The sequence below is a fragment of the Perna viridis genome, chromosome 1, assembly GCF_037379345.1.
Source record: "Perna viridis isolate PV_CMFRI_1.1 ecotype Kerala chromosome 1, ASM3737934v1, whole genome shotgun sequence".
Classification (NCBI taxonomy): domain Eukaryota; kingdom Metazoa; phylum Mollusca; class Bivalvia; order Mytilida; family Mytilidae; genus Perna; species Perna viridis.
Window position 1 is genome coordinate 28,775,086 of NC_142445.1, and position 11,112 is coordinate 28,786,197.

At 34.0% G+C, this 11,112-nt stretch overlaps 1 protein-coding gene across 1 annotated transcript; it reads right to left on the reverse strand.

Annotated features, from left to right (window-relative positions):
- Positions 1–2,989: 2,989 nt before the first annotated feature.
- Positions 2,990–4,653, reverse strand: LOC148628203 (uncharacterized). The gene is made up of 2 exons (XM_088561812.1): positions 4,249–4,653; positions 2,990–4,203 (listed from the first exon to the last, which is right to left on the reverse strand). Exons 1-2 carry the CDS (start codon positions 4,538–4,540, stop codon positions 3,512–3,514), a joined length of 984 nt encoding a protein of 327 aa, XP_088417938.1. The 5' UTR covers positions 4,541–4,653; the 3' UTR covers positions 2,990–3,511.
- Between the last annotated feature and the right edge of the window lie 6,459 nt (positions 4,654–11,112).

The following is an 11,112-nucleotide window of genomic DNA, read 5'->3' on the forward strand; positions in this document are numbered from 1 at the left end:
GACATTGTTTGATGAACGTTCTTGTAATAAGATTAACAATACCAACACTAGGAATCAACGGCAGAGTTTGTTTGTTTGTTGGGGTTTAACGTCCGAGCAGCAATTTTTCAGCTATATTCAGACGATGAACATGAAATTGATGATAAAATGAACATGAAATGATGATGAAATGAAAAAGGGATGGGACACAAGGACAATGGGGGCAACAAATTTAGATTGCCACTGGAAATATGGAGAGGTGGGTAGGGTCGGGCAATTTAGCCTCCTGTGGCGGAGCCCTATGGTTCCTACTCCGGGAGAATACCACAGTAGGGTTCTTCTTTAACGTGCGAGGAACGTGGCATCTTTCCCAACACGTTGCACCACTATGGTTTGCGGTCAGGTTTTCAGTATTATAGCCTGACAACCCCAGCATGTAACACGCCAGGGGTACCCCATTTCACCACCTGGGGCACACATCCCAGTTGCCAAATCTGATTCTTTATCAATTCAGATTTGCCTAGGAATTTCAGGTAAGATGTTGAAGATAAGTTTTTTTATCAGCATAGACCAGAACTAAATGTATTAATCCAGTTACAGGCCACGACCAACATCCCATCCCGGGCAATTTCTGTATCAGGTACCCAGTAATCTTTCAGGACTGGAAAAGAATTTTTAATTCCACCCGCAACTTCTTTGCGCTTTTTTGAGCTTGAACTATCATTTGTCAATGTAACTGGCTTGTTCTCAACGACCTTCTTATCATCAATGTATGAAACATTACCTTTGGACGACACTGTGATTTCCTCTTTAAACCAAAATTATACAACGCTGTGTGGCGATCTTGTAGATCTTTCGCTGCCTTTATATGAAAGAGTAATCAAGGGAACCAAGGTTATAGCGGTAACCAAAAGAATGCAATCCAGGGACAAAGACCAGACATGGAAAACAGACACACACAACAAAGAACACAAAGCAACTAAAATCATGGACCAGGTGCACCGGTAGGGTAAGCGTCCTCTGCTTTTCTAGAAACACCCGTCGAGTTGCTCATAAAAAGTCAAGTCCGGGTTAGACAAACGAGGAAAGGCAAACTATGAAGTCATGGGTCGATCAAACTATGACCCGTTGAATACATGAAGAAAGACAAAGATCTAAATATCTTATCCGTCCGTGGTCTGTAAGTAAGGAATATTGGGCTTTAAGAGCATTCACTGTCCCTTTCGGATTGATAATTAACCTTATGTCATCGTTACCTCCTTTTTCTAGATTTTGAAATCAGTTTACATTCCTGGTCGTCAATATGTTTCCTAATGTTTCACTTGAATTCCGTGATTTTTTTCAGAATTACCGACTTTTTTTTCCAATCATTTAAGTTTCGTTATCAGTTATTTTAACAAGCAAAGTCCTGAATGTATCGTCAATATTCCGGATGTCGACGAAAACATTTTCAAACAACACCGATTTTTTTTTACATCATTTAATACTTTCAATCGGAAGTACGTTTTCACATAATTTATGGTCAATTGCAAGGTATGATCTGCAATATTAATAGTCATGAATTGTACAGAAGTAGTCAAACGACATCTGGGCATGTTTATCACAATTTTTCCCAACACTGAAACCATGCGTTGATGAAACATCGGCAACTATTAGATGATGTTTCTCTGATATCTTTATTGATAAATGTACATCAGTACAAGGTACACACAGGTGCTCATCTTAATCGATACAGAATGAAGTCGCGGGATTTGTGATTCCATGCTTTGTTCATGGTTCACAATAAGTTCAATTTATTAGGTTCAATTTAAGTAATTCGAATATTGAAAACAGTTAAATGTTATCGGCTAAACATCGTCTGAGACTGTCCAAGAATAACTTAAATGTAGTCAATAAGATTGATTGTAGGTAAAAAAAAAACAGGGTCGAAGGACCATGTAATAGAACAACCAGGATTGGTTGATTACAATTGGCTTATGTTTGATTTACTGAGGTCTTTTTAATGATAAAAAACAACAATCCTTACTCTACGACAAAGGAACTGGCGAACATACATATCCGGATTAATTGGGCTTATATTGTGGTATCGTGATATCTTGGGTGAAATGGTAGCCAACAGACAGATTGAGAGACGAAATTAGTCTTTCCATAGTAATGAGTACTTGGTAACCGTGATGTGGTTTCAGTTTTATTTCGATTTGTTATTTAACTGGTTCATGTGTTCTGCCTATGTATATTTTGATTTGACAAAATATACATCTAATTTTCAAACAAACAATAATCTTTCAAAATTTAGTAGCTTTTACTTATTTAGGAAAACAATTGAAAACGATGGAGGAAGAACATAACAGTCGAAGAACTTATAGATACATTTTAGAAGAAATATAAAAACTGTCTGTCCAAGGAAAATTTTAAACAATTTCTTGAAAATAGCGAAGGTGAACAAAATAAACACCATAATACAAAATGTAGCTAGCACTGACTATGTTCGGAATAAGCAGTTTATATAAAAAAAAACCCACATGTTGCATTCGACTGAACACCAGATCAAAAAGAAACGTGAAGGCATTCCATTGCAAAAGAAAAGAACTAGTATTTAGAACAAAGCAAGGGGCAACAAAAAATAGTTCTTGTAGCGGACTTGTACATGGCTTGTTTCTACACTTGGAATAAGGTCAACAAGTCAAGTAAGTTATTGTAATAAAATACAGATATGGTAACGTAGTTTCATGAAGTAAGTACCCATACAATATTATGAAAGCAGTATGAACGAACATCAATACAATGTACTATTCACCTTTTGCATCTGTGAGCATGTGCAATCGGTAGTAACGGTTCAATATGTTTTACCCGATGCATGATGTGCTCATTTTCTTTTTCAAAATAAAAATACACACCACTACGCAATTTTTATAAAAAGGTGACAAAAAAGTGTATTGATCACAATCGATATACGTAAATGTATCAATATTGTTTATTTGTTTGGCCATTTAAATTTTACAATAAAAGATTAGACGGAACACAGTCTTTAACGCAATATAAAGGCGTCGCCTGCTTCTCCTTAATCATCTTTAATCATATTTTGAAGGCTAACTATATATTCTGACCTTAACTTTACATATTGTTTGATTAAGTTTCAGCCTTTTCTTTTGCAGAAAAGAAAGGCTGACCTTTAATTAGAAGAGTCATTATGTTATACTATATAACTAATAAACTGCTATCTAGTCTCTTCTTCTGCTAGCTGCGAATACGTATCTCTACAGGTCACTATTTGCTTACTTGGTTGTGTTGGCGACCATAAGAGCGACTCTCAAAGCATCTATTTCGTAGCTACCCTACTGATGAATAATAATAATTTTATTATTAGATTATCTGATATCAAAATATTGTAGTGTACCTGTACTTTTTAAGTAAATATTATCCCCTTTCAAAGGGTATAGATTTCATCTATTTATGTTAAGAAAAACTTACAGAAACAGTTGATACACCGAAAGTACATATATTTGTTGCTCAGTGTAGCAGTGAAAATGTTTCAATATTTGCACGAATATACAATGATTTCATAAGAGCCACGATTGCTGACGTATAGTTTCGAAAAGTCTCTACTGAATTGCAATGCATAAGGTTTATTTAAACCATGTCCATCAACAAGAACATCTTTGAGAGATCCGTCCTGGTTAATACTAACTAACGTATTTATTTTATAATCAACAATGTAAAGTAAACCAGCATTGTCCATTGTAATGTCAACGGGGCCAGTCATTCCTGCAATTCGTTTAGAAAATAAAATGTCCCCGTTAGTCTTCACTATATGCACCATTCCTTCGTTAGCCGCACAGCAGACAAATGTATCGAATTGAAAGCAGAGAGAATGTATCATCCCCTTCCCAACATTCAATGTCTTTATAACATCGCCTTCACGACTACTCAAATAAATCTTTCTATCCCCACCTAAAGCTAGACCATCCTTCATTGTTGTTATCCCACACACTTTACCTGGACATGAAAACTGTTTCATGAACTTTCTTGTATCAAGGTTAACAATTACGTCAATCATAAGCAGAGTAACATAAGCCAAACCTGATTCTTTATCTATCGAGATCTTCCATGGATTTTCCAGTAGATCGATGTTTTTGATATGTTTACTATTTGTATTAACCAAAATCAAACGTTTACCGTTCGGATTACAGAGGACCAACATTCCATCTCGGGTTTTCTTTATTCCTGTTACAAAGGAATCTTTTAATGCTTGAAGCGAAATTTTTTATTCAAATGATAACTCTTTCGGGCTTTTTCCAGTTTGTGCAACCGTCTGCGCTGATTTTAATTTAATTTTATTGAACTCAACTTTCCTCTCATTTTCCATGACGGAAACATTACCTAGGGATGACAGGTTGACCAAAATGTCATTTTTAAAGAAAACATCTGGAAACCGCTGTAAAGCGATGGTATCTTGTAGATCTTTGGTTGTCTCGGGTAATTTTAATTTAGCTGTATGAAGGAAGATAAAGATTTGGGTGTCTGATCCGTGTTCTGTCAGTAAGGAATATTGAGCTTTCATGGCGTTAACTTTCTCTTTCCTATTGATAATGACTTTTATGTCATTGCTACTTTGTTTTTCTAGATCTTGAAATATGTTATCTACCTCAGAAATCAATTTAGATTCCAATTCGTTAATGCATACATTCTGTACAATTGGTAACGTATAATCACAAATCAAAATGCACTTTTGAAATGGATGGCCATGTTCCCTCTCCAGACAGGTAAATAGTATTTTGTTGCAACTGATACTTGTGAAAATAAATGCTGTTATTGAATTATATAAAGACTTAAGTTATTATTGGAAACACTCTTGAGGCGAATCCAGAAAGGGTTGGAGTCAGTTTCAAAACTTTTGTATAGGAGTGGGTCCAGTCTATCATTTGCTCAGGTGGGAAGACTTCTATTGGGTCGATAGTGTAGATCCATAGTTCCGAGTTTATGTCATTTTATATTCGAATTATAAGGTAACCATACATTTACGAACAGTTTCGCCATTAAATTGGAGCAAGAAATTATCAACCTCGGTCTTAATCGAAAGCACGCATATAAAATAGTGTGTAGGTTCATTACTTTGAGGTAAGAGTTCCGAATTTACTTTTATGAGCACGGGTAAATCCAAAAGAAGACAGGTGGATCGGTCCCTTTATTAAGTTTAAATTTGTTATATACTTGTGTTAAAATATTTTAAAATATTTATACATTGTCGGATCCGAGGATACAGGTGTTGGCAAATCCCCTTTTTATGCGAAAATTTGTCATTTTCATGTATAAAATTGACAAAAAAAATATGACAAATAATGTCCAAGCACCCCATTTTTCTGTGGAACCCTGGGTGGCACCCCTCCTTTTCAAAGTGGCAGATTCGCCATTGCTTAGATTTCAATTTCAAGTACAATACCACAATATTACAACCTTGGATATTTAACAAAAAGTAATTTGTGTCAATCAATAACAGATATTCGTGGACGATTAGTGTCCTTTTTTGTGAAAACATGGAAACTCTTTGGGTAATTATTGACTGTGATAGAGATTTTGAAAGAGGCCATTCAATACATGAAGTAAGAATTTTTCAATATTTTTCGTCAAATAGTCTAAAAAGTATGAACGTAAGGTACAAAAGCAATATTCGTTGTATTGAAGAATTTCTACAGCTTAAACCAGAAAAAACTCCTGCTATCACTACAAAAAATAAGTGGATTGTGTTCAAGTCCAACATCGTAGTGTTCGGTCAAAGACAACAAAATTCTATGTTTGAACTCTTCAATTAAACAGCCCCGTGCAGGTCCGGGTGTTAAAAGAATAGGCCTGCAGCAGCGCTAAGCTTGTCGTAAAAGGCGACTAAATAGTGCTCAGAACCTTAGCCGGGGGCTAGGGCGCTCTGCCCACAGAGCAACTGGCATGTGTGCCCCAGGTGGTGGAATGGGATACCCCTGGTGTGTTACATGCTGGGGTTGTCAGGCTATAATACGGAAGACCTGACCGCAAACCATAGTGGTGCACCGTGTTGGGAAAGATGCCACGTTCCTCCCACGTTAAAGAACCCTACCGTGGTATTCTCCCGGAGTAGGAACCATAGGGCTCCGCCACAAGAGGATAAATTGCCCGACCCTAACCACCTCTCCATATTTCCAGTGGCAATCAAAATTTGTCGATCCCATTGTCCTTGTGTCCCATCCCTTTTTCATTTCATCATCATTTCATGTTCATTTTATCATCAAATTCATGTTCATCGTCTGAATATAGCTGAAATATTGATACTCGGACGTTAAACCCCAACAAACAAACAAACTCTTCAATTAAACATTGATCAAAACAACATGCCATTTTTCCCAAACAAATTGCTTATTTCTTTACTTTCATAAAATCCTAAATTGAGAAGTAATACTCAGGAGATCAACTGTAAGTTGGATATCTTGTTAATAAAGAATATTGTTTTTTGGTGGACTAAATATAAATGTAATTTTTTTGTGTCTAACAAAAATGTATTGGTTTAAGACAATGACAGAGTGAGAGAATTACCATTCGACACCGCCGTGAAGGTTACTGCACAACATTTTTGTTTTGTTTGTTTGCTTGTTTTTGTTTTGTTGTGGACATTAGATGAACTTGAATTCTGTCCAGTAGTAAGTGAGGAGAAGATTTCTGATAGCATTGAGAATAGAATTGAAATGTCCAAAAAGAGCATAAACTTCAACAAGGATGAACGGATTTTGACGAAAGTTTTCACGACCACAGATAGATTTCATCGTATTAAATACTTTTATCTTCTCAGGATTTTGCTTCGCATAACGATTTGGAAGTGTATGTCAAAAACTGCTGTCTGACCCTTCTTCTATTTTCAGTCACAACGGCCATGTTATTTCATGGTTTCAAATTCTAAATGGTCATGTCGTGCAAGATACGCAAAACAAGAAACCGAAAATACGAAAATTAAAAAAAAAGAACAGACCAAATTTGATCGAATTTTGTCTAGTACTTTCTGATAAAAGAATTTTTGATGGTAAAACGGCATTCAAAAGCGGCAATAACTCCAACATGACTGAGCAGAATTTCATAAAACTTTAACCACATATAGATTATATTATGCGAAACACTTTAACTTAAGTCAGAACAGGGCATGTTATTGAGATACATTCGAAAACCACTGTCTCACCATTATGTAAATTTTTGAAACCGTGGCCATATTTGTCTATGGATCAAACCTCCCCACATCATTTCTAAGCAGAATACTTCTAGAAGCATTCATGCCAAATTGGTTCCGGCTGATCCAGTTGTGTCAGAAGAGAAAAATTCTAAAAAATTCGACGAACAACGAAGACGGACGACGACGGATGCCAAGTTATGACAATAGATCATATGGTATTTTGTATGGTATCAAACAAGACCTATACATGTCTGAACTTTGGTCACCTTCATATTATTGTCACATACAATTAAGTTAATTCAATATGAATAGAAACAGTAAACAAGTTAATCTTATGTATCCAAGATAGAAGGTTCACATATTCAACATGTACTTTTTAATAATACTATTGGTTTATTTTTCCAGATAAAGACGGTTCACACAAAGTGATGAAAAAAAAGTAAATCATGCTGAAATGTAGGAAAACATTTGTCAAATATTTACAAAAGAGAAGCTGCACATCTTCAATATAAATATAAACACTGTTTTGATATTATTGTGTAAATACTTTTTGAGGTACGCATTACACAACAACAGATAACTTTCATGGTATTAAATATAAAATGATGAAAAACTGATAAGTTCAATTTGCTACAAATATAACAAAACATTTGTCTAATCTGTGTGTATCATATATATTTTTATAAACACTATGTAAATAGTATTCGGTATTGTTTGTACCCCCTAAACGTGACGGTCGGATGTATTGATTAAAGCGGCTACACGACCAACTTTCACCGTTGGTAACGCAGGTAAGAAACCAAGGCATTGCGTCAATTTTAAACGAGCTGTGCAATTTATCAGTTGTTCATGTTTTAGTAGTAACCAATTAAGATATGAGACAACTTGACAGAAACAGGACAAAAGTAAGAAGAAAGGGGAGGGACATAGGTATCCCCTGTCTGTTCCCACATTGATATTAAATTGTGTATTATTAAACACATTCTACTTACATTGCCAAAATAAATGCTTGAAAAACTACGGTTGTCAAAACGCTTGTTTTTCTTCTTCGTTCGTTTACTCCACAGAGTTTTAGTTTTGGTTAACGTAACTGTCTTACAATAGTTTAATTTGATTGCTTATTTCTCATCATTACAATAACGTTTAATTTCTATATTTATTATCCATTACTAACCCGGTTCTATGACGTCACTAATCGTCAATTGGTCCGCAGTCCTCAACTAAAAAAATATAAACTAAATGAGGCTTTAATGAATCTAAATTTTGATTATAATCGATTAAAAACTAAGTTATAAAGATCGTTTTTAAATTTTGACCACGTATTCGCATACCTAACTTTGAGGCAGTTTTCGCTTGTTCACTAACCGCTTCATAAACTAATCAAAATTGGTTATTTCGCATATCAAGGTGAAAAACTAAAACAAAACTGAAAACAAACTTATGCTTTCGAAAAAAAATATCCATTTATGTATGTAAATTATAGTGATCACAATGGAAACATCAACGGCAACATGCTTATACAAGTTTACGTGTGCAGAAATGAATCACCCAGAAGTGATATATGTATGACGCAGAGGGATTGAAAATCATGTAAAAAATCAAGACATGCCATGACATTTGCATTTGTAATGAAAAAAATATCTGATTAAAAAACGTCATGAACGTTAACTAGAATTTGTAAAGAAAAGTTTAGGTCACCAAAATCTAATTTAAAAAAAACAGCTTTTTTCCAGGTCATTAATCTGCTTACCATCTGCCCTTGAATAGGTTTGTTTTATTCTATTTGCTTTGTATTTGTTTTATTTTGTGTTGTTTTTGGTTTTTTGTTGTTTGGAATACATTTTTCCAATCTGGTCCTAAACGCAATAGTATCAAAATTTAATTCTGATAATTTAAAGCTAAAAGTTATATTGTATGTTCTACTAAAACTGAAAATAACTTGCTACACATGACAGTATCGGAAAATATATTGAATTTACTGAAGATGTACAAAGTGAAGAATAATGATAATTATACATTAATATGCCTTTTGAAAATGAATAAAACAAAAGAGCTTAAGGAAAAAAAAGATAATGACCATCCTGGACTCCAAAATACATGTAATAAAAAAGCAGTATGTAATTTGAACTGTACCATTCTCAAAACTTTGATTGTAATTGAAATTTTGACATAATATAGGTTCTAAAGCTGTGCAAATGTAATTTCAAATTAAATAATTCCATCTTTACTACTTTGGGAGACACAGTTACACAAGCAAATATTAAAGATAATCATTGAACTATAACTTCAAAGGACAGATAAGATGGGTGCCTAGAACTTAGAGAACCGTTAACCTTTTAAACTCAAATATGCATTTAATTTTTACAGATGAAAAATGTAGGATTTTGCATTAGAACTTTATTCTTTCTTATTAGTGTAGGCCAGAGCAAAAACTACTCCTAACAGCGAAATGGATCCACGTAACGTCTACATAATAGGGTATATCAATGAGAGAGCAAGTTTCTACAATAATTCAGTATTCATGATCATTAATAGTTGAATTGGTAATCTTTTGAAAAAAAATACTTCGCCGAGGAAACAGAATCAACAACAAACATCGTCAATTTCAGATTAATCTACAGAGTTGTCCCGCTTTGTTCACTATACAATACAAGCCTACAATAAAGCCCAGTTCGTAAAAGAATTACGTTATAATACGGAAATACTATTTTGTCGAATCAATGCGCTTTATTTTAAGCAATTCAAGGAAATTGACAAAATGTCAATTAGCAAATAGTTCATTATGCCGAAGGTCATTTATTGCAATTGACCTGAAGTATCAGGAACTATTTGCTATATTATTCTTTTCAAATGTAGTATAATCATGATCATCCGCGCAAAAGAAAAAAATACACAACTTCTAATCAATCAATACTAATCAATACATTTTTGTTTCTTTATCTAGTCGTTACTTACATTATGTTCTTTTTCATTACCTCTCCAATCCTGCTTTCCTTGATCTCCCTTTTTTTAGTTTTGTTTCCAAGAAATATACAAGCCAATTTAAATTGATTGATTTTTATTTTCAATGTCGTTATATTCCAAAAACACGAATTGCATAAAATCAAAAGATTTCCAAAAAATGAACGTCTATGAAGCATCAGCTTAATCAATGAAACAAAATCGTTAAAACTCTAATAGAATAACAAATGGACCGCAAGTTTACAAAATTAAAAAAAAAAGAATTATTAAAAACGCATAATTATATGTTTCTTTTTCATGCTGTAAAATATTTTATTTTATTCAGTTGTCAAATTGCAGTTGGATTGTAAAGTAAATTAAACCGATTAAATTAGTCGTTATGGTAAATTAATCCTGTTGGTGAAAATGCGTACAATTTCAAAAATTTAAGGGTTTTTATGTTTTGGTTTCATATCATGAAAACTAAACAGACATATTACAGGCACAGCAGTATTCGTTAAACCAAACCTAGGATATATTTCCTAACTTAAACAATATGCATCATTGAACCGACCTGGTAATTGACATATCACGAAAAAAGTTATTTTATTCGCAAAAGTTGGAATCATAATTCCTATTTCAAAAGATTTCAGGTGCACATTAAATGGATGTAATATTTCCTAAAAATAATAATGATTTAGCCACTCCAATAAGGACTACTAGCAGTGAACTGACATGCCAGCACCAAACCAGTTGTAACCTACAAAAAGTTATGTTTCCAATTCTCCCCATACATGGTTGGGAACTACGGTACTTCATAAGTCATACAATAAGGACACAACCCATGTCATGCCAAAATCTGCTTTTAAATATAGTGTTTTGATTTCTATGTAAATACCCTATGAGCGATTCAATGTTAATACCAAAAAATGCTATCCTTAACGATTCTACAACAATATAATAACTGTTTCCCTTACGAATGAGCCTATTCAACGATTTAGTAAACA

Excerpts from the sequence above, each read along its gene's own strand:
- LOC148628203 (XM_088561812.1), bottom strand. The coding sequence starts at position 4,540 with ATGAAAGCTCAATATTCCTTACTGACAGAACACGGATCAGACACCCAA. Across the intron at positions 4,204-4,248 it reads CCCGAAAGAGTTATCATTTG|GAATAAAGAAAACCCGAGAT; the intron begins AATAAAAAATTT and ends CCTTTGTAACAG.